At 43.9% G+C, this 22,234-nt stretch overlaps 1 protein-coding gene across 1 annotated transcript in view; it reads left to right on the top strand.

Annotated features, from left to right (window-relative positions):
- The first annotated feature begins 14,973 nt into the window (after positions 1–14,973).
- Positions 14,974–22,234, top strand: part of TTC39B (tetratricopeptide repeat domain 39B) — a 125,204-nt gene continuing 117,943 nt past the window's right edge. The window contains exon 1 of the mRNA XM_077765047.1: positions 14,974–15,077. Within this exon, the coding sequence (XP_077621173.1) occupies positions 15,036–15,077 (42 nt within the window). The 5' untranslated portion in view covers positions 14,974–15,035. The remainder of the gene's footprint in view (positions 15,078–22,234) is intronic.

Here is a 22,234-nt window from a genome sequence, read left to right as displayed (position 1 = left end):
AATCAGTCAAATAAAATAGTCCAGTAAGTCAAATAAAGTTACAGAGAGCCTAATGTTCCTTCGGCAGTCATGCTCTAGTAAACGCAGTACAACCTTGGATCGTGAGTATCTTGTTCTGCGAGTGTTCCTCAAGACGAGCAAACATTTCTAATACGTGAATTTTAACTTGAGAAACTAGCAATGTCTTGCAATCCGAGTCGTAAATGATGTCGAATGTCACGTGATCACAGCTGAGTCAATGGTTCTTGAAGTTTGCTTTGATATACAAGTGCTTTGGATTGCAAGCATGTTTCCGGAGTAAATTATGCTTGCAAACCAAGGTTTTACTTATATTAAATCAGAAAGATTATAATGCATTAAATATTGACCCCGACCGCCTTAAATTTCTTAAACTATAATCAAGTCATAGTTCAACAAACATTTGTTAGGATGGAAAATGTTCCATCTCACTGAACAACATAGTTCTAAACAATGGTCGTCTAGCAGGAGGTGATGCCTCTGCATCAGCAATGTTTTTGAGAGAGGCCCCTGTTGTTGACACTCAAGAGATTTTTCAAAACGCATTTAAACAATTTTACCAATTGTTTTTGGAATTTAAGTGAAGACTTTTCCTGACAAATACCTGGGGAATGCCAATACATTTTTTTCTTATGTAAATGTTGAATGAAAGTGAAAATGTATTGAGAAATGTGTATGTTCTCGTAGGTTTGGTTATTTAAAACTAAGAGAGCGTCTACCAGCAAAGCAGTGGAGACAGTTTGGCATGTTATCTCTTTGGTATATTCTGAAAATTCTTCGAGCTACCACAAATTCTCCAATAGACAATCTCTCTCCCCAGGGGCAAACAGTGTTACCTGGTTCTTCTGTATCCTTCCAGATTATTCTCTGCGTATACAAGGAATGTGTATCTAAAGGATGCCAAGTGTGATACTTCTTGTTGCCTTTTGGTTTGAGAGACACTGTAAGTGCCAAAAACACACTTACAGGCAAGGCAGAGACTAGATCAACTCTGTGGCACATGTAAAGGGAGCAAGTTCCCAAATCTGCTCTGTGATCCTGATTATTCCTCACTTCAAGGTGATGCAAGAAAAGGCAAAGAATTCATTAGCAGTCACTGAAGTAATAAGAGTAAACCTGATTGGAGGAGAGGGTTGTTGTGTCCTGTGCAGTCCTCTCTCTAACCCACTCTGGGAGAAGAGAAGAGGCAGCTGGGGACTGTTTCTTCTCCTCTATTCCAGCAAGGGAACTTTCAATAAAACCACCCAGGAAATGGGACAGGCATCCACTGGAGCCTGGGGGCTTAGGGTCTGGTGTCTGCCTATGCTGGGGGAGGTCTCCGTGAAGCCTGGCTGGGGACCGAGCAGGAAGGAAAGTAAGCAGGACGTCCTCTGACCTTAGGGACAAGTGTGTATTTCTCAGACACCGTTAGATGAGGCTGATTGTAGGTTGTCATTAATGGGATCCTCAGATATTTTCCAAGGACATCTGGAGAGATGAAGGGTACCCCCGGCACTCCACCAAAAGAAGCAGCTTGTGTGGGAAGCACTGGGTATGAGGGAGGTTAAAACCCGTACTTGCAGAAGTTTCCAAAGAGTCTGCGAAGGCCGCCTGTGAGAGGTAGGATCAACATTTGTGATCTGCACACAAAGAGGGTCCCTGTACTAGTCAAGTTAGAGCTTTTGTCTCCTGTTTTTCTGGACCTGGAGGGTTCCCCAATTTAAAATTTTTACTTATTAAAATTTTTAAAAAATATTTATTTATTTTTGAGTGACAGAGAGACAGAGCATGAGTCAGGGAGGGGCAGAGAGAGAGACACACGCACAGAATGTGAAGCAGGCTCCAGGCTCTGAACTGTCAGCACGGAGCCGGACACAGGGCTGGAACTCACTGATTGTGAGATCATGACCTGAGCCAAAGTCGATGCTTGACCGATTGAGCCACCCAGGTGCCCCTATTTATTTTTATTTTTAATTGAAGTGCATTTAAAATATAATGTTGCATAAATCTAATGTGTACAACATGTTAATTTGATACTTTTATGTATAATAATATGATTGCCATTGTAGTAGTCGATAGTGCCTCAATCACATTATATAATTACCATTTTTTTTAGTGGTTTGAATAGTTAACCTCTAGTCTCTTAGCAAGTTGATGATTGTGACATAATATTGTTATTTATATTCACTATACTGTGCATTAGATCCCTAGGATTTATTTAGCAGTCGCTGCAAGTTTGTATCCCCCAACATCTGTCCTACGAGGGTCCCAAAAGGGTAGCTAGTGGCAGAGGCTGGAAGGAAGAATGAGAAAAAGTAAGACAAGGCTGTCTTCTCTTCCCGCGTTGCAAAAGCTTACAACAGGGTGGGAGGAAGTTTTAAGTTAAATGACATTTGGAATTTTATGATTATTAGGTTGGACTATAGAGTATCTCTGAGTGATATTAACAAACTCTGGCACCTGCCCCATTCCACTCAGGAGCAGAAATAACACAATCAGAAAATAAGGGCAATGGGAGAGAGAGATTAGTTGTTTCCTGCTTGTACGTATCTTATCATTTCCTGCTTGTTTGATGTACCAGTCATGACTGTGGGTCAGTGAGCCCCCCCTGCTGCCCAGCGCCATACTCACCAGGAGAAATGGAGGGAAGCCTGCTGCTGTTTCCTGCTCTATCTAAGGGGCGGGTGTCCAAATTCTTAGTTTCCCACTGGGGAATAGGTCTGGCTCAGGTATTGCAGGGAACTTGGAGGAGAAGAGAACAAAGGGCTCCAGCATGTGCAGAAAATGAAGAGAGAAAGGGAGGCTGGTTAGGTGAAACCAGAGTCAGGAAGGAAAGCCTGGATCTTTGAAGTTCCTTCTTACTGGTCTTAGTGTCTCTGCCCGTCCTGGCTTCCAGGTCCCATTTGTGAATCCTTTCTGTCTGTCTCTGCATTCAGAAGACAGCTGGCAGCTGGCATTTGGGAGATGGCCCAGTGCAGCGGAAAGTGCCCTCTAACCATTCATATAGTCCTCAGGGCGGTATGACTTGGCATAGACTTTCTGGAGGGCAATTTAGTCATATCTAGCAGAAGCCTTGCAATATTTATACCTGTATAAGAGTTAGGATTAGGTTCAACATCAACTAACCCCAAAATCCACAGTAGCTATAACTTAAACATCTTAAAAAAATTTTTTTTTAATGTTTATTCATTTTTGAGAGAAAGAGAGACAGAGCATGAGCAGGGGAAAAGCAGAGAAATTGAGACACAGAATCCGAAGCAGGCTCTAGGCACAGACCCCGACTCGGGGCTCAAACTCACGAACCTCAAGATCGTGACCTGAGTCGAAGTCAGGCACCTAACCGACTGAGCCACCCAGGTGCCCCTATAACTTAAACATCTTAAGATGGGAGCTTATTTCTGTCTTGTGTAAACTTCCAAGAGGATGTGGTGTAGGACTGGCACTTGCCTAAGTTTCAAGAAGAATGCAGATTCTTTCTAGTATAATCATGAGGCAGCATGAGATGATCCATGTTCTGGGCAGCAGGGTGGAGGGCACCCAATGAGAAAAAAAGGGAAGGATCACAGGACACCTGTGTCTAAGGAAGGGTCCTGAAAGCTGCCATGTAGCTGTTTGGCTCCCGCTTCATTGAGGAATCCTCAATCACATGGCCATGCCCAGCCGCAAGGGACACTGGAGAAGGCAATGGGTTCCAGATGACTAAATATCTGGCTGAAGATTTCAGAAGAAGAGTGAAAGAATATTGGGGCGCAATTAACATGGGTCTGTGCCTTGCTTATTTCACTTAACACTGTATCTTGGAGATGATTCTGGGTCAGTGCTTAAAGTGCTTCCTTATTCTTAGGTATGTTATTTTACTTCATTATTTGGAAGGATCACAAAATATTTAGCTAATCTCCTACTGATGGCTAGTTAGCTGTCAAATTTATGTGATCACAAATATTGCTGCAGTGAGTAACCTTGTGCATAGGTAGTTTTACATATAGGTGAGTATATCCGTAAGATAAATTCCCAGATGTGGGCTTGCTGACACTCTGTAATGTTAGTAGATTATTGCCAAACTGTCCTTCCTAGAACTGTAATGACAGTCCCATTATCAATAAGAACCTTTATGACACAGCGTTTTGTTTTTTTTTTTTAAATGTTTTATTTATTTCTAGGAGAGAGAAAGACAGCGTGAGCAGAGGAGGGTCAGAGAGAGAGGGAGTCACAGACTGAAACAGGCTCCAGGTTCTGAGCTGGCAGTCAGCACAGAGCCCGAAGCGGGGCTCGAACCCACGAACCGCGAGATCATGACCTAAGCGAAAGTCGGACGCTTAACCGACTAAGCCACCCAGGCGCCCCTATGACACAGCGTTTTATCAAAATTTTATCTTTGCCTATCTGGCAGTTAATAGGCAATTTTAAAATTTAGAAGCAGTGTTACAATTAATTTTTTCTGCATATATCTTTGCACCCTTGTCTGTCTCTACAAGAGAGGAATTATTGAATGCAAAGTTATGCAAAATGTTAAACTCTTTTTTTAAATATTTATTTATTTTTGAGAGAGAGAGAGGCAGAGTGAGAGTGGGGGAGGGGCAGAGAGAGAGGGAGACAGAATCCAAAGCAGGCTCCAGGCTCTGAGCTGTCAGCACAGAGCCTAACTCGGGACTTGGACCCATGATCTGAAAGCATCACCTGAGCTGAAGTGGGACACCCAACCGACCGAGCCACCCAAGCGCCCCTAAATGTTATACTTTTGATCCTTGTTGTCAAAATTTTTAAGGAAGGTGTGCTAATTTTCCCATTCACCACCTCCAATGCTTGAAAAGAGATCCCTTAAATAGAGTATAGAGAGATAAAGTGCAGCAGTGAGGAAGATAGTTTAAAGTATTTTTCTTTCTTTCTTTCCTTCTCTCTCTCTCTTTCTTTCTTCAGGCTCCACACTAAGCATGGAGCCCGGTGCAGGTGGAATCGTGACCTGAGTGGAAACCAAGAGCCGGTCACTCAACCAGCTGAGCCACCCAGGTACCCTGTGAGGAAGAAGGTTTTTCGAATCAAGTATGCCAGAGTTTGAGTTGGATTCTTTCCGATCCTCTGAAGAGTATTGAATTATTATTATTGTAATTTAATGAAGCATAGTTGATACACAATATTATATTCATTTCAGGTGTACAACACAGTGATTCAACATCTACATACATTATGAAGTAATCTCCAAGGTCACTTGTGTTTTAATGGGTTAACTTGGCTGGACACAGACATAACCACTCTTTCTTTCTTTTTTTTTTTTTAATGTTTTATTTATTTCTAGGAGAGAGAGAGAGAGACAGCGTGAGCAGGGGAGGGTCAGAGAGAGAGGGAGTCACAGACTGAAACAGGCTCCAGGCTCTGAGCTGGCAGTCAGCACAGAGCCCGACGCGGGGCTCGAACCCACGAACCGCGAGATCATGACCTAAGCGAAAGTCGGACGCTTAATCGACTAAGCCACCCAGGCGCCCCCATAACCACTCTTTCACCTGTGGCCAGTGGCTGCTGAAATTTCATTTCTGTTCTTTTAAGCTTGGCCAGGCTGCTTGGCGCTGGCCTCACCTGGGCATGGCCTGAGGGGCAGCCAGAGATTGGGGCAAGAGTTCATGCCTCCAGAAGCTGGAGCTTCCCCCCACTTCTTCCCTTTCCTGGGTATCTCTTCTCGGCTTCCGGCTGTTGTGGTGGCCCTGCTCTCTGTCCTTGGCTCCTGCAAATCAGTTCAACTGCACAGACTGTCCTCTGGCTAATGCCATAAAAACCAAGAAAGTCACAGAGTAATTGAGTAAATTCTCTCTCAAGTATGAGACCCCAGGCAGCTTCAGAATCCACCTTCTCTGGATTTCTCGTCAGTGCGTTCAGGTAGGTTTTCTTGGGTCAAGAGTGGTTAGCTACAGGACATAGTGCTCTGGGCTTATTTCAGCCTTCCTCGCAGTGTGACATCCCTTTTACTGATCCCTTGTGCATGAACAGTGCCATTAAAATGAGTTTTGAGTCCACCAAGCGTCTATGCCCCCAAAGGCCTGTAATGTAATTGCCTAAGGACAAAACTAACAGCCAGTATGGTAGGGGGGTGGGGGTGGGGAGCTCACAAGTTCCTGGGATATGTTCATGGTACTGAGGCAGATTTGGGGTGTTTAAGCCTTTCCTAATCTCTCCAGAAACAGCCTCCAGGCAATGGTTATATCTCTTAAAAATACCTTTCAGCAAAGGGCCTTACCACGGTGTATCCCACTCAGTAGTGACTTGGGGCAAGTTTTCTCCTCTGTAACGTAAGCCCTGCCTACTTCACAGGTACTGTCGTGAAAGTGCTCAGGAGACCAGAGAGCAGTTCAGACATGCAGAAACAATACTGTGCTGCCTCTGACCTTAGATGCACGCCCAAGCTGCTCAGAGGATCCCAGGCTACACCTGAGAGCCATCATCCTGAAACCCACCCTCTCTCTTTCTCCCTCCCTTCCTTCCTTCCTCTTTTCTTTCTTTCTTTCTTTCTTTCTTTCTTTCTTTCTTTCTTTCTTTCTTTCTTTCTTTCTTTCTTTCTTTCTTTTCTTTTCTTTCTTTTTTCCTTCTTTACTTTCCTTCCTTCTTTCTTTTTTCTTTTCTTTCTTTCTTTCTTTCTCTTTCTTTCTTTCTTTCTTCCCTTCTTTTCTCTCTCTTACTTTCTCCCTCTCTCCCTTCCTTCCTCCCTTTTTTCTTCCTATTTTTTTCCTTATTTATTTGTCTATTTGAAGGATAATCAACATATATTATCTTATTAGTTTCAGGTGTACATCGTAGTGACTTGATATACTTTTATTAATGTTTACTTATTTATTTTGAGAGAGAGAAAGAGAGAGAGTGAGTGGCGGTAGGGAGGTACAGAGAGAGGGAGAGAGAAATCCCAAACTGGCTCCACACTGTCAGCATAGAGCCTGATGTGGGGCTTGATCTCATGAACCATGAGATCACGACTGAGCTGAAATCAAGAGACAGACGCTTCACCAGCTGAACCACCCAGGCACCCCACGACTTGATATTTTTTATACATTAGGAAGTGATCCCCATTGTAAGTCTAGTTATCACTTGTCACCATACAAAGTTATATTATTGGATATGTGAGCCTGCTTTTCAATATTTAAATGTGTTTCCAGATAACACTGGCTCCTGGGAAACCAATGGGGAATCCCACATCAGCTGGAAATATCAAAGAGATAGTCTACAGGTAGTATGAAGTATATCGAATAGCATAAATGATTTCACCTTAAAAGTCTTTTTCTTCCCTGAAGCACATTAGCTGGTATGACATGGTGAGGGAAATTCCTGGAGATACCTGGGAATTTGGGAACATGGAAAATGATCTCCGGGGTCCTTCCACTTACTACCCATACTCCATTGTAACTGAAAGTCAAGGAGGCCTTGTCTCAGTCCAGCTACTAGAACGCCAGCATTTATATACCTTAACACCCTATTCTATATTTGACTTGCCCAGAAGACGTGGCAGAACTGCAGGGGATTATTCAAAGGTTACAAATCCAGGTCTCAAGGGACTAGGAGATGAGGCTTACTACCGGTGGTCTGACAGTCGGGTGGGAGTCAGGCTCACTTGGAGCAGTGAGCATCTACCTGCTTTTTATTTTTTTTAATGTTTATTTGTTTTTGAGAGAGTAAGAGAGCAAGTGGGGGAGGGGCAGAGAGGGAGACATGGAATCCGAAGCAGGCTTCACGCTCTGAGCTGTCAGCACAGAGCCGGACGTGGGGCTCGAACCCATGACCTGTGAGCTCATGACCTGAAGTCTGATGCTTTAACCGACTGAGCCACCCAGGCACCCAGAGAATCTACCTTTTTCTTTTTGCTTTGGTCAGCTAGAATTGAATATATAAATAACATAAACAAAAAATAAAAATAAAAATGTATGAAAATGAAATGAAAGTGGTTTTATTGAATCGCACAGAAAATAAAGATACATTTTTACCACCTAGATTTGGTCATTGTTGGAAGACTATCAAGGAGAAAACTGTCACAGCCTTTCATCTATATGGCAGGTTAATGTTAGACCTTGTGTCCTCAGTAGCAACACAAAAGCGCTTTTCTAGTTTCCCATCCCGAACGCTTGGTGGGCTCTACCTGGCAGGCAGGCCACTGTGCCCAAGGGACTCAAGTCACTTCTGACACAATTTAGAACAGTGGGTCTTGAGGCATGGCTCTCGAGTTAGCAACAGTCACGACAGCAGCAGCAGCAAGCGGGCCCCACCCCGTGCCTAGATATTCAGAAACTGGGGGTTGGGCCAGCATTCTGTGTTTCAACAAGCCTTCCAGACAATTCTGATGCATGCTCGAGTTTAAGAATCACTGCTTTGGAGACACTTAAGAGCTAATTGCTACAGTGCTGAGTCAAAACGGATTTCAGAATATAGATGTTACTACATGTAAGTCTTAAAATTTTTTTTAATGTGTATTTTTTTCAGAGAGAGGAAGAGGGAGAGAGAGAGAATGAGAGAGAGACAGAGCATGAGCGGGAGGAGGGGCAGAGAGCAGGAGACACAGAGTCCGAAGCCGGCTCCAAGCTCTGAGCTGCCAGCACAGGCTCCCCACTGCACGTGAATCTTAAGGACAAGGTTTGTGTCTGTGATTCCTCCTCTAGGTGAGTGTAGGAACTGCCTCTGATAAACCCAAAGGCCTGATCAGAAGAGTTGCAAATACTGGGCCTGAAAGAGGCTATGGGAATAGAATTGAAGATGGTCAAAGAGAATTATTGGTTTACTAAAGCTGTGCATGAAATACAATGAGCAGGTCACTAAAAGAAAGATGCTGGTACCCTTCAGAATGTGGAAACATTTGTGACTTCTAGGACAATAAAAGACGCCAGCAACATGAAGGGGGCCCCAACGCTGTCCTGAGAAAGAGGACATTCAAGAGGTGTCCTCAGGAGAGAAGGTGCGCATGGGCTGCAAAACTGCTCCAGGTCACCTGTCCGAGCCCACAAGGACCACAAGTTACAAATGTTTTAGCTAGAAGAGTGGGAAGGCGTGTGGGAGCCCAGAGCATCTAATAACACTCTGAATTAGACACGTGTCCATTTAGACCCAGGTATGTTTGCACATCACGGAAAATTCAGTATAACGGTAGCTTAACCAAGATAATTGATTTATCGTTCATGTAACGTAAATGTGGGATTGGTAGTCAAGTACTTGTGTGGCAGCTCTACTAGTATCAGGAATCCAGACTCCTTTCATCTTTTTGTTCCAATATACTAGTCTTTGGCTGCCATTATCAAGGTACTAATTCATGGTTCAATAGGACAGCAGGAGCTCCAATTATCACATCTCTCTTCCAGGCTGTGGGAAGGAGGAGAGACAGAAGGGGGAAAGGGCACATGCCTCTGTTGAGTCATTTCCCTTAATTTAATTTGATTTTTTAAAGTTTATTTATTTGTTTTGAGAGAGACAGAGACAGCACAAGTAGGGGAGGGACAGAGAGAGAGAAAGGGAGAGAGAGAATCCCATGCAGGCTCCGCCCTGACAGTGCAGAGCCCAATGGGGGGTGGGGGATTCGAACCCATGAAGCCATGAGATCGTGACCTGAGCTGAAACTAAGAGTCAGGATGACTAACTGACTGAGCCGCCCAGGCGCCCTGCATCATTTCCCTTTAAATAGCTTTCCTGGAAGTCAAATCTTTCATTGGCCAGAATGTAATTATATGAGCTGTTCCTTGTGGTAAAGAAGTCCTTGAAAATGTAATCTTTCAGCTGTCTACCGGACCGCCTTATATAAAATTGGGTTCTCTTGCTGATGGAACAAAGGGAGACTGAATAGCAGGTAGCAATGACCAGTCTCTGCCACACATTCTGTATTTATTCTCAGCTTTAAATCTTCAATGCTACCCTGAGGTCTCATCTTGCCAAAGTTAGTCTTTGTTTTGCTTTTCTCTACTCTGGGTCTCACTTTCCTCATCTGAGAAAAACCAGATTAGGGGGTGCCTGGGTGGCTCAGTCAGTTAAGTGTCCAACTTTGGCTCAGGTCATGATCTTGCAGTTTCAGGTTTGAGCCCCATGTTGGGCTCTGTGCTGACAGCTCAGAGCCTGGAGCCTGCTTTGGATTCTGTGTCTGCCTCTCTCTCTGCCCCTCCCCCATTCGCACTCGGCCTCTCTCTCTCAAAAATAAATATTTTAAAAAATGTAAAAAAATGAGATTAATATAATTCAAAGAGATACAGGGAAAATAAATAGGAAAGTGATTGGAAAGGTTTTATAAATATAAAAAATATACAATTTATAAATATACATTTATACTTTTATATATATTTATAACAAAGAACTGACAAACTGGTAAACTGAATGTTTACCTAGCTCCAAATGCCTAGAATAGGGATATTCTTAAGGGAGGATTTCAGCCTCTACTAAATGATGAGTTTTCTCCCCCCAGCATTTAAGCCTCTCCCAGAGACGTGAATTAATCCCTTTTAGGTCATGGAGGGAACTCTTAAGTGCTTAACTCTTATATAATTTTGAAAAAATGAGTTGACATCAGAGACAGTTATCACACTTTGCACATTATCCTAAGAAAATCAGTACTTACTTTGTGGATTTCACGTAATTTGCCATCTTTAACCTCCCTCATTATTGCTGGTTCTGTCCTTTTCACAAACGCTTACTACGCTATAGCATTGGCTTTACGAGGTCTAAACAAAATGCTCTGTGTACTATGAGCTTTTTTATACTTTCATTTGTCCACTCAATAACCATTTGTTATCTGTTTTGTTAAGTTTATTTTTAAATGTTTATTCATTTTTGAGAGACAGAGGACAGAGGGTGAGTAGGGGAGGGGCAGAGAAAGAGGGAGACACAGAGTCTGAAAAAGGCTCCAGGCTTTGAGCTGTCAGCACATAGCCTGATGCAGGGCTCGAACTTACTAGTCATGACCTGACTGAAGTCAGATGCTCAGTTGACTGAGCCATCCAGGTACCCCCTCTGTTTTGTTAAGTTTTGGGCACTGGGGTTTTATTATAAACACAAAACACAGGGTTTCTTTCCTGATACAGTTTACATTACAGTGTGTGTGTGGAGGTGTTGTTGAGGGAGATAGACCATGAACACGTAAACAAATGAGCGAGATAGTTTAGATAGGAAAAAATGCTATAGTTAGTAGGGGGACATGGGAGCGTGTAATCGAGAGGGAGAGGCTATTAGTTAGTTCTCTTTGAGTAGCTAAGGTAAGTTTTCTTTAAGGAGCTAAGGTATGGATGTGAGACAAAGCCATTGACAAACACACAATTTACAATGAGCACTTATTTCATGGTTACAGGCATATAAAAATTTTTGTTTCTAAAGGCAAAACCATTCTTTCTCCCCCTACACAAATGATGAAGATACAACTTTTATTTAAATCAAGTATCAACAAAAAAAATGCTCCATCTGTTAATACCAAAGATAAGATTTTGAGCAATATTGGAATTATTTTGAAACCCAAACAGCTGTCAGTTGCAGTGTGCCTTCAAAAAAAAAAAAATCAGGCACTTGCTCTTGCTTAATTCCAATGTTAGTTACTTTTGGGAAATGAAACATGTGAGTATCTCACTTGACTGTTAAGAGTACAATGTTATCAGCAAACTGGCAATGAATTTTGTTGCAAAAATGAATCCATTCTGTTTTTTGAAAAAATCCGTTTTATGTCTGTGATTCATGATCTTGTAGAATCATACATGTGCAGAAAAAGTTGGCATCTGCCAGGAGCAAAGCAAATTTGATTAGATGTTCCAGTGGCCAGAACATATTCGTTTAGGGTTTACAACTGGCTTCCTTAGAAATATGGGTGTTGCGGGGCGCCTGGGTGGCTTAGTCGGTTAAGCGTCCGACTTTCGCTTAGGTCATGATCTCGTGGTTCATGGGTTCAAGCCCCGCGTCGGGCTCTGTGCTGACTGCCAGCTCAGAGCCTGGAGCCTGTTTCAGTCTGTGACTCCCTTTCTCTCTGACCCTCCCCTGCTCACGCTGTCTCTCTCTCTCTCTCTCTCCTAGAAATAAATAAAACATTAAAAAAAAAATATGGGTGTTGCTTATCTAGTGATGTGAATTTAAAACATACAGAGCCTTGAGCACTGGGTGTTACATGTAAGTGATGAATCACCAAATTCTACCCCTGAAACCATTATTACATTATATGTTGACTAACCTGGTCTCAAATAAAAAAAAAAAAAAAAGACTTTCAAAATGATTCCATTGGAAAAATATATGTTAAGCAGAGAAAAAGTCTAAGAATATACATTAAAATGGTAGCTGTTTAAAAAAAAACATACAGAGCTTCAGATTTGATCCCTGATTTAAAAAAAAATCCACCAAACTTTATCTATAAGAATAGATTTCCTGAAAAATTAGACTTGATTCTCATTATAACATTAACATATTACAAATTTAGAGCCAAGTTCTTTTGTATCTTTTCAAAATTTGAGATGAAATTTGTAAGACAATAACAAAGTATATGCGAGAGGAAGAAGCCACCAATGAGATGGTTTCACATCAAAAAGATGTGGTATTAATTTAGGAACCAATAAACTTTAAAAAACGGAATCTTGTGTGAGTAATACAGAGTAGAATCTGGACCCAGACAGGAAACCTAGCCTCAGAAAGTGAAGCATAAACAGAAAACAGGGTGGAGGGGAGGAGGAATGGAAATTTTCAGGAGTATTAAAATTAAAAGGCTTTTAGTTCCCTTCTAGCCCATGTATTTGATTCTAAGAGCACCCAAAGGGGCGCCTGGGTGGCTCAGTTGGTCGGGCATCCTAGTCTTGATTTTGGCTCAGGTCATGATCTCGAGATAGAGGGACTGGGTCCCAGGGTTGCCTAGCCTACTTAAGATTCTCTTTCTCCCTCTCCCTCTGCTCCTCCCCTGCTTTCTCCCTCTCTCCAAAAACTAACTAACTAACTAACTAACTAACTAACTAACTAACTAACTAACTTCTTATTCTCCTCCTCCTTCTTCTTCTTTTTTAAAAGAAGGTGTTAGGGGCATCTGGGTGGTTCATCCAGTAAAGTGTCCAACTTTGGCTCAGATCACGGGAGTTTGAGCCCCGACTCTAGCTCTGTGATGACGGTTCAGAGCATAGAGCCTGCTTCAGATTCTGTGCCTTTCTCTTAAAAATAAATAAACATTAAAAAAATAGAAGGTATCAACCAGTTAAAAAAATGACCTTATTGAGATATGCAGATAACCATAAAATTCACCCACAGGCATACTATTCGATGATTTGTAGAAAATTCAGAGTTGTGCAACCATCACCATGATCTAACCTATTTTCTTGTTGTTTCTGGGATAGAAACTATTTTAGTTTTCTTTTTATAAAAGTTACATAGTGATTTGTTAAAATGGTGGAGCAAGTTTCTAGAATGCAAAGGAGACTTGTCGAAAACATGTAATAGACATGTGTAGGCAGTCTGTTTACTGAAACAAGTGAGAGAGGGAGAGTGGTTGGAGGCAGTACAGAACAATGGTTAACAGCCACTCCTTAGGGTCAGACTGCTGGAGTTCAGATTCAGGCATCCTTATTTGCTTTAAAGCTATCTGACCTCAAACAAGTTACTTAAATTCTCTGAGCCTCAGTTTACTCATCTGTAATATACAAGTACCTACTTTATGGGGTTATGAAGGATAAATGGGATAATATGTACGAGGTGCTCCGCATCATCCTGACCTATAGTAAATACTCAATGAATGTTAGCTATTCTTATGATTATTACCAGATGACCATTAGTCTTTCATGAAGCAGACACTAAAGACCACATGCTCTATGATTCAATTTATATGAAATTCTAGAAAAGTCAAAACGATGGTGATAGAAAGTTGACCAGCGGTTGCCAGAGGCCGGAGAGTGGGGGTATGAAATTGACAGCAAAGAGGCACAGGGAACTTTTGGGGATGGTGTTATGTAAACATTTGTCATGGAATCACACACTTAAAACTTGGTGAATTTTATTGTGTGTAAAATCAAGCAGACAAAAAATACCCCAACCCTAAAAAATATAGCTTTCAATTTTCTAGTTGGACAGTTCAATTATTACGTTAGAAGCAAGAATGAATTTCTAAACTCAGCCAGCAAATATTTGTTGAGTACCTACTATGTGCAAGGCACTGTTTTAGTGCTGAGGCTACAGCCTTGAAGTGGACAGCATCTCTACCCTCATCCAGCTTCGAATTAGATACACATATTTGGGACCACAAAACGGGTCAGTGTGGGATGTTACGCGGGCATAACCGTGACAGGGGAGTGGCAGGTGGGGTAGAGGAGCTCCGAGTTGTATAAATATCTGTTCCGTGGATTTTCTTTTATTTTTCAAACAGACACAGAAGCAAACATAGCTTGCCTCTGTCTGACATAGTGTTTGGGCACGTGGCATGACAGAGGCCTCTGGGTGACAGGTGATCTTGAGTGACCCAGGGCTGCCCACTGGTCCCATGATCTCTGAGTCCTACCTGGCGATGGAAGCGGACTGGTATAGGCCCACGGACCAGGTACATGCTTCCACGGGCATGAGGGGTAGCGGGCCCTTGACCTCGTCAACTCGGCACTCTGTTGGCGCCAGGCTAGCAAGAGGCACCCCTGTCACCCCCAGGCAGAGCTCCCTACGCTGCGCCCCCGCAAGTACCCGACCAGAACGTGATCCAAACTACCGAAGTCTCCGCGGTGAGATGACTCCGCCCACGAAGCGACCCTGCCCACAAGAGACCCCGCCCACATGGGGGCGGAGACTCGTTAGCGGGAACCTGGTTAGCTCTTCACTTTGAGCCGCGTGGGGGGGCGGGGCGAGGACTGCGGGGGGCGGAGCTTGCGGCGAGGAGGGCCGCTTGGCGCCGGCTAGGGAAATGGATGCTCTGCTGGTCCGCCGGCGTCGGGGGCGGGGAAAATACTCGCTCCGCTCGGCACTGGCCCCGCCCGGGCCCCGGCGGGAGCCGGGGGCCGCCCCCTTCCTCCCTTACTGGCACTGGGCTGAGCCTAGAGCCGAGAAACCTCGTATGCTCTGAGCTCCCTGTTTAGTTTTTGGGTGGCTGCAGCCTGAGGAGGAACATGGCGCTCGTGGGCAACGGAGCAGAGCTGGAGGCGGACGAGGTACTGGCTGGTGGGGGTGCGGGCACTGTGGCTGGAGTCCGGGAGGGATGAGCGAGCCCGGCAGGCACTGCCAGGGTCCCGCCCCCTTGGTCCCCAGTCTGGGGCGGGCAGCCTCCGGTCGGGAGGAAGGGGCAGGGGCTGCGGTTGGGGGCGCCCGGCCTGGGAGGTCTGTCCCCGCGGGAGCGAGGAGCGCGCTCGGAGCGGAGGCGCTGCGGCGTTCGGGGGGCCGGCACCGTGGGGTCGTGGGGATACAGAACACCACGTCGGGTCTGCGGGCGGATGGGTGCGAGTGCGCGGGAGTGCGGGAGCCGCAGCGCTGGGCTGTTCGGAGCCACTTCAGGAGCGCCTGGGTTCTTTGGAGGTGTGACCCTGGAGTCTCGACACTGGCTGTCTGGGGTTTGTGTAACCTCACAAACCTGGAAGTTTCCAGGTGGCAGAACCGAAAGGCTTCGGTCGGTGGCAGCAGGAGGACTGGCGGGAGAAGGAGCCCCAGGGGCGTTTGCACGAGCGGACGGGGCGCGGGCTGCCGAGGGGCCGGAGCGCTAGAGGACCCGAGCCGCCGCTCAAGAATTGGTGCTTTCTCCGCAGTCCACGGGGCACGGGCCTTTCCCACGCAGGTCCGCCGTGTCGGTGGTGGACGGGAGCGAACCGACTGCGGCCTCTTCACTTCTCAACTGTCNCGGGGGTCTGAGCCCCCTTGGGCGCGCGCTAGACCTGTTGATTTATTGATTGTTCCTTTCAGCACTTGGCAGCTCCCGAGAGACGCTCCCTCTTGCGCTGGAAGTTGAGGCCGGCAGCAGCACCCACATTTGCTGCTGCTGCTGCTGCTGCTGCTGCTGCCATTTTACCTGAGTTGAATTTTACGAGTCGCTGCTGGAGGAGGTTTAGTTTCAAATGATGCAATAGTGGAAGATCTGGAGGAGGCGGGTTAAGATTCCTGTCCATCTCTTTAATGTTGGGAAACTCCTGACAACGAACCCTTTCAGTGTAGCCCTTAAAATAAAAACGAAACAAAAACCAAACTAAAGCTCCTTTGCACGACTGACGGGCAAGAGGGCAGGCCGGGTCGTTGAGAACCTTCCTTACAGTCAGTGCCTTGCAGTGAGGACCCCCAAGACCACAAAACAATGAGCTAGAATTTGCTAAGTTGCATCTATTCCTTGTTGAAACTTATAAACTACACATAAAGGCAAATGATGAAATAGCATGTTTGTTGCTATTTTCATCCATGACAACCTTTCTTTATTTATAGCTTTAGGCTGTCTTTTTGGTATGACCTAGAGCCTTCTGTTTTTCTTTCCTCCTGTCTAAGTTCTTTTCTATAATCAAGGTAGTAACACTTTCATGGTGCTTTGACCAAACATACACTCCCTTCCTCAAAAGTTTTTATGGCTTTCTGTTGTATGTTAAATTAAGTATTCATATATCTGACATGCAAGGCCCTCAGCAGAATCTCAATGTGATGTTCCAGCCTGTCCCCAGCTGCTTCCTTATGTATAACCAGTTAGGTGGGTCAGTGTTATACCTGTATTATAGATGACTGGAAGTAGATAGGAAATATGGAATGAAAGTTTTGAATCCCTAGTCCGCTAGTCTAAAAAGATTTGATACTCTTAGGGCTATATAATTGTCTAGACCAGAGCATTGTTGAGAGAGAAAGGGGATGCTATTAATAATTAACGCTTGGACAATAGGTGTAAATTGGGACAGTCCTGGGCATTTTGAAATACAGAGCCATCCTAACTATGCCCACTGCCTACAAGATGAACCCAGGTATTGGGATACATTAGCTAGGGCAGAGTACTCTAGTTCTCTGGGGGAAGTTAGGGTTCAGAACAGCAGAGAGCTTGGCACATTTGTTAAATGAATGAATAAAAGCAGAAGTGAAGTTTCTTAATAATTTCTCATTATTTGCTATGTCTTTGATTTTTTAAATTCAGTAACTGTTAGGCTTTTGTTACATGTCATGTACTACATTGGTTCTAGGAGATGAGCCAAGTATAAACAGATTTTTTTTCAATGCCAGATTCACATTTATACCTTATAGTACGCCATTTCTATTGGTATAAATTTGGCAAACATTTATTCAACATTTGCTCTGTGCTGAAAGTTGGTAGGTGCCTTAGAAAGAGAAGACACAGTTTTAGGTCTCTAGGCTTCTCTGTCTAGGTAGGGAGATATGACATGTATATAAGAACTCCAGAATAGAGTTGAAGGCAGGTTAAGCAAGTAGGAAGTAGTGCATTGTAAACTGGGTACACTTGACTTGTAGAAAGTCCCTAACATTTCATTGGCCTGAAGCACTCTACCATGAGTGAACAAGACTTCCTCTTCAATTTTACTGGGTGTGTGAAACTAAAATGGCTTATTTCAGCTAGGGAGCTTTTTAAACAATTAATATACATTTGATAGTCTTAGTGGCTATTATTTTATATCCTAGGGAAGTTGAAGGGGGCAAAGTGGTGTAGTTGGAAAAGTAGTAAGCTAGGAATTAGATGAATCGAGCTCTCTGTCAGTAATTTGCCCACTAGCCATTTATTCATTACGCGTGCAGACATCTGCCTGCAGATACAACAGTGAATCAGACTGATAAGGTCTTATCTATAACTAGTGATTTCATTGACTAAGCCTCTCATTTTCTTAGGGTTCTTTTTAGTTTCCTCATCTGAAGAAGGTGGGGCTGGATGAGCTGTCTTCCAGTTCTAGAAGTTTATACTTTTTGAGTGGATGCTCCTTTTGGGAGAAGAGCTAATAAAATGGGAATTCCTTTCTTTCAGGAGATGATGGTAGTAGAGGACTTTCATGGTGTCTGGGAGATGGAGTGTTTTCTTAGGTAAACTGGTGTTTCCTGTTGTTGTTTTTCCGTTTAGTTGCTAGGAGGATAAATGTGGGAACACAGAAGTTGGGTTTGCAACCTCAAGGGTGGCAGAAATTGTTTCTGGAGGGAGGCAGAAATATCTTAGATATTACAATGGTTTTGTGGCCCTTCAGAGCTTGATCAACAATATCTAACATTAACATTTCTTAGGTATTTTTCCTTAGGTATTACATAAGCATGGTTTACGTATGCAAGGTCAATACTATAAACCGATGGCAAATAGATGGATAGGCCTGGAGGACTTTCTATCAGTTACTTGATCTTTAAGTCCTCTTTCTTGGTGACCTCCTCTGATGTACAGGCCACCCATTGGTTGCCCTCTGGATGTCGCTTATGTTTGTCCCTGAGTGCTTTCATGAATGCCTTGGCATTTGAAAGTTAAATAGGAACAGGTTATATTTTATTATTTAATCCTATTAAAGTTATTCAGTCCACCAGTAGTTTTCAGGTATTGAAAAATGAACAAGTCAGTAGTATCTGAATGAATATCTAGTAACTATTTAAGTTAAAAATTATTTTCTCATGTGAAGCAAAAGTTCATTAAAAATAACTTTGTTTTAAGTTTCCATTTTTATTTATTTGTTTAAGTAATTTCTATACCCAATGTGGAGCTCGAACTCACAACCCCAAGATCACGAGTCTCATGCTCTTCCAATTGAGCCATCCAGGCAACCCCCAAAATAACTTCTTTAAAAAATAACTTTTAAGAAGGCAAATTTTCAATTGTTCTACTTTTGAAAAATAGAAGTTTTGAATGTCTTTTAAAATTTTGGTTGCATTGATATTATGTAGAAATTGGAAATTTGCATGTGTAATTTAATATATTAAGAGTTACTTAGCAAATACAGTTATAAAGTTAAAATGTTAATAGTTAAAGCACTTTAATTTAACTTAAAATATTTTTTAGCTATTCCAAATCCATTATTGAGTAAAAAAGAATAAACTTTATACTTCTTTTTTTAATGTATAAAGCATATTTATATATATCTCAGTGTTATTAAAATTTCATGGTGGGTATGGTTAGGAAAAAATGTCTAAAAGGATTACTTAGGAGGGCAATATGGAAAAAAAGTTGAGAAACACTGAGTTAGAGAAAGAAATGGCTAATATAGTAGGTGCTTTCATGGCCTGCCTTTTTGGCTCGGGATTTTTTAGATCTAATTCTAACTTAGGAAATTTATCTGTTGCAATTTTAGATGAAGTTTAGATAAGATTGATTGCCACAGTTTTTTTTTTTTAAGAATCAGATTCATTTTTTTAAAGTTTATCTATTATTTTGAGAGTGAGAGAGAGAGAGCACATGCATGCCAGATGGGGAGGGACAGAGAAAGAGAGAGACAGAGAGAGAGAGACACAGAGAGAGAGAATCCTAAGCAGGCTTCACACTGTTAGCATGGAGCTCAATGCAGGGCTCAAATCCACGAACTATGAGATCATGACGTGATTGGAAATCAAGTCAGACGCTTAACCACTAAGCCACCGAGGCACTCCAAGAATCAGATTGATTCTTCTATTCCCCCAATGTTCATTGAGCACCTCTCAGGTGCTAACAGTCTCCACATGCTGGAGGTACACACTAAGATAGGACAGCATTATTGCCTTTGAGGAGCATAGGTTCTTAGCAAAAGACACAGTTGCACAAGTCACTAGTTCTATCTTTGGATCCAGGCAGGTTTTAGGTAGAAGGACCATGTAGTTTATTGTCCATAGCAGGGCCGTATGAGAGTAAATGGATACTTTTAGTAATTACCCTAGGACAATAGGTGCAACACAGGGATGCCACAGAGACTAAGAAAGAGATGGCATTGAACTGGGTCTTGAATGGTGAGCAGGCCTGTGCTGGTCAGAGTGAGTGGGAAAGGGCGCAGGCTAGGTGGAAGCTGAGATGGTCAGGAATGAGAGCACACGTGTTCAGCAGGGCACCTGGCACACGGGACGGAGAGCCAGGCTGAGACCGCAGAGGCCAGCTTGGATCATGTGGCACGGCATCTGGAGCATCCTGTTAAGTTTGGGTGAAATCTCCTAAAAAATGGGACTCTGGAAGGCTTTTTCGCGAGGCAAGTGTGGTGAGATTATTTATTTAGGAAGATCGATCTGGTGAAGTGCATGTAGCCAGATTGTGGAGGTGGCAGCAGGAAGGGCGAGAGGCTGTTTCAACAGTTAATGTGGGAGGAGATAGGGACAGAAGTGGAGCAGAGGCCATGGTCTTTGAAAGAAAAGGCCAGATGTGAGGGAGGCTGTGGAGGAGGCATTGGCTTGGGAGCCTTTTCCCCAGTTTGAGGGTCAGTGGATGAGGAGGGGCAGGGAGCTGCTTAGTGATAATCCTGGGTTCCTGTGTGGCTGGGCGGTGGTACTGTTAACCCAAGAGGGGTGAGTGTAGAGGACGGGGGTGAGGGGCACCTCATGTAGAATATGCTCACCTTTGTGGCTCACTAGGACTTTCCTGTTTTTTTTTTTTTTAATGTTTATGTACTTAATTTGAGAGAAAGAGAGCATGAGTAGGGGAGGGGCAAAGAGAGATTGAGAGAGAGGATCCCAAGCAGGCTCTGTGCCGTCAGCACAGAACCTCACCTGGGGTTTGATGTCACCAACAGTGAGATCATGACCTGAGCCGAAATCAAGAGTCAGATACTTAACTGGATGAGCCACCCACACGCCCCTCACTGTGACTTTTTGTTCCTGAGGGACGGTTTATATGAGTGCATGAATTTGGACAGGGCTGAGAAAGGGTGTTTATAAATTGGTTCTGCAGGTAGTTGGGAGGAAAAAGGTAGCATCAGCTTATGCCATCAGTGTCCACCTCCTTCTCAGGTTAACCAACAGGCAATTTTCCTGATATGTTCAACCTTGAGTCTCTTGGAATGCCACCTTCTCAGTGAAACTTGCCTTCACTTTCTCTTCCCCGTCCCTTCATACCCACTTCCTTCCGTCCAAGTCCAGGGGCACAGGTATGTTCTTTCTAGGCAGGTCTCCGGTCTTTCCAGGGCTAGCTGTTTGCCTTCTTATCTTAGTTCCCTGCCCGTAAGTGCTGTTACTAATTATCCATGGTGTGAATCTGATACTGTGAATTCTGTGAGGCTAGTGATTTCCACCTAACCATCTGTTGACATCCTCCCAGGCCCGAGCGTTGGAGGACCCAGTGGCCGTCTCACGTGTGTCTCCTGAAGTCACCGTGTGCTCACTTTCTAGAAGATGAATACCTGGAGACTGCCGCGGTGCTTGCGAGGCTTCCTGGGGAGAGCTTTCTGTTGGTCCCTCTCTTATTCAACTCCTGTGCTTAGTGCATATTGGTCCCACACGCTGGCCAGTTGGCCATGTTGGTTGCGTCACCACACCTCCCTAAAGGGACTCCTCAGGATGCCGTTATGCAACTTTTACGCTCTTTATTTGAAGACTGTGGGTGTGTAGGAATGTGCTTCTCTGATGAGATCCGTAGACATGTCCCCTCAGTATTGCTGATATTATGCTGACATATATATATAGGGCCTACATATTTTAAAGTATTTTACTGAAATAATGTGACATATACGTATTTGTTGGGTCTGGTTGCAACTAGTAAATAAGAATTACTCAGTCTAATTTGATGTGTTTTATATTGCAGTAGGTGCTATAGAGGCAAACACAGCTCCAACTCTAAGTTATGGTCTAGTAGGGAATGGGGGAGGTGTATAGACAAATAGATCTAATACTCTGTGCTATACCGTAAAGGAGGATTGCCAGGGTGCTTCGGGGATACAGAAGGAGGGCACCTCACCCCAAAGAGAGGATGGGTACTCAGAGATGGTCTCCTATAGGAGGCCATTTCTTAGAAAATTTGGATCTTACAGGATGATTAGGGGTTAGTCATGAGGAGAGAGTTGGTAATGAGGGGAATCCTTGAAGTGTGTCCCAGGGAGCGGGAACAGCAGGCATAATGTTTAGAGGTGGGGGAGAGTCGGTGGTCCCTGGGTGGCAGGAAATGAGTCCGGAAGGGTAGGAAGGGCCGTCCGATTCTTTCATTCCAAATTGTGGGTGTTGTGTGCATTTAAGGGTTTCAGCTAAGGAGAGGTGTGGAGAGACCAGTGATGGAGGTGGCTGTCTCTGGCAGTGCATGGAGGGCGATTGGAGGCAGGCAGGACCCCAGGTGGGGAGGCACGTGCTTCCTGGTGTTTTCTTTTGTTTGTCCATGACTGTTACAGCCCGCAGAAGGCCCACTGTATGCAAGCGTCGCTAAGCACTGCGATAACATGGCGGGTAAGATGAGGAGCAGACACATGGGAATGTAGACCCAAACACATGA

The sequence above is a fragment of the Crocuta crocuta genome, unplaced genomic scaffold (genome assembly GCF_008692635.1).
Source record: "Crocuta crocuta isolate KB4526 unplaced genomic scaffold, BGI_CrCroc_1.0 scaffold687, whole genome shotgun sequence".
NCBI lineage: Eukaryota > Metazoa > Chordata > Mammalia > Carnivora > Hyaenidae > Crocuta > Crocuta crocuta.
Note: the sequence above shows the minus strand (reverse complement) of the source record. Positions and strands in the feature narration are given on the sequence as shown.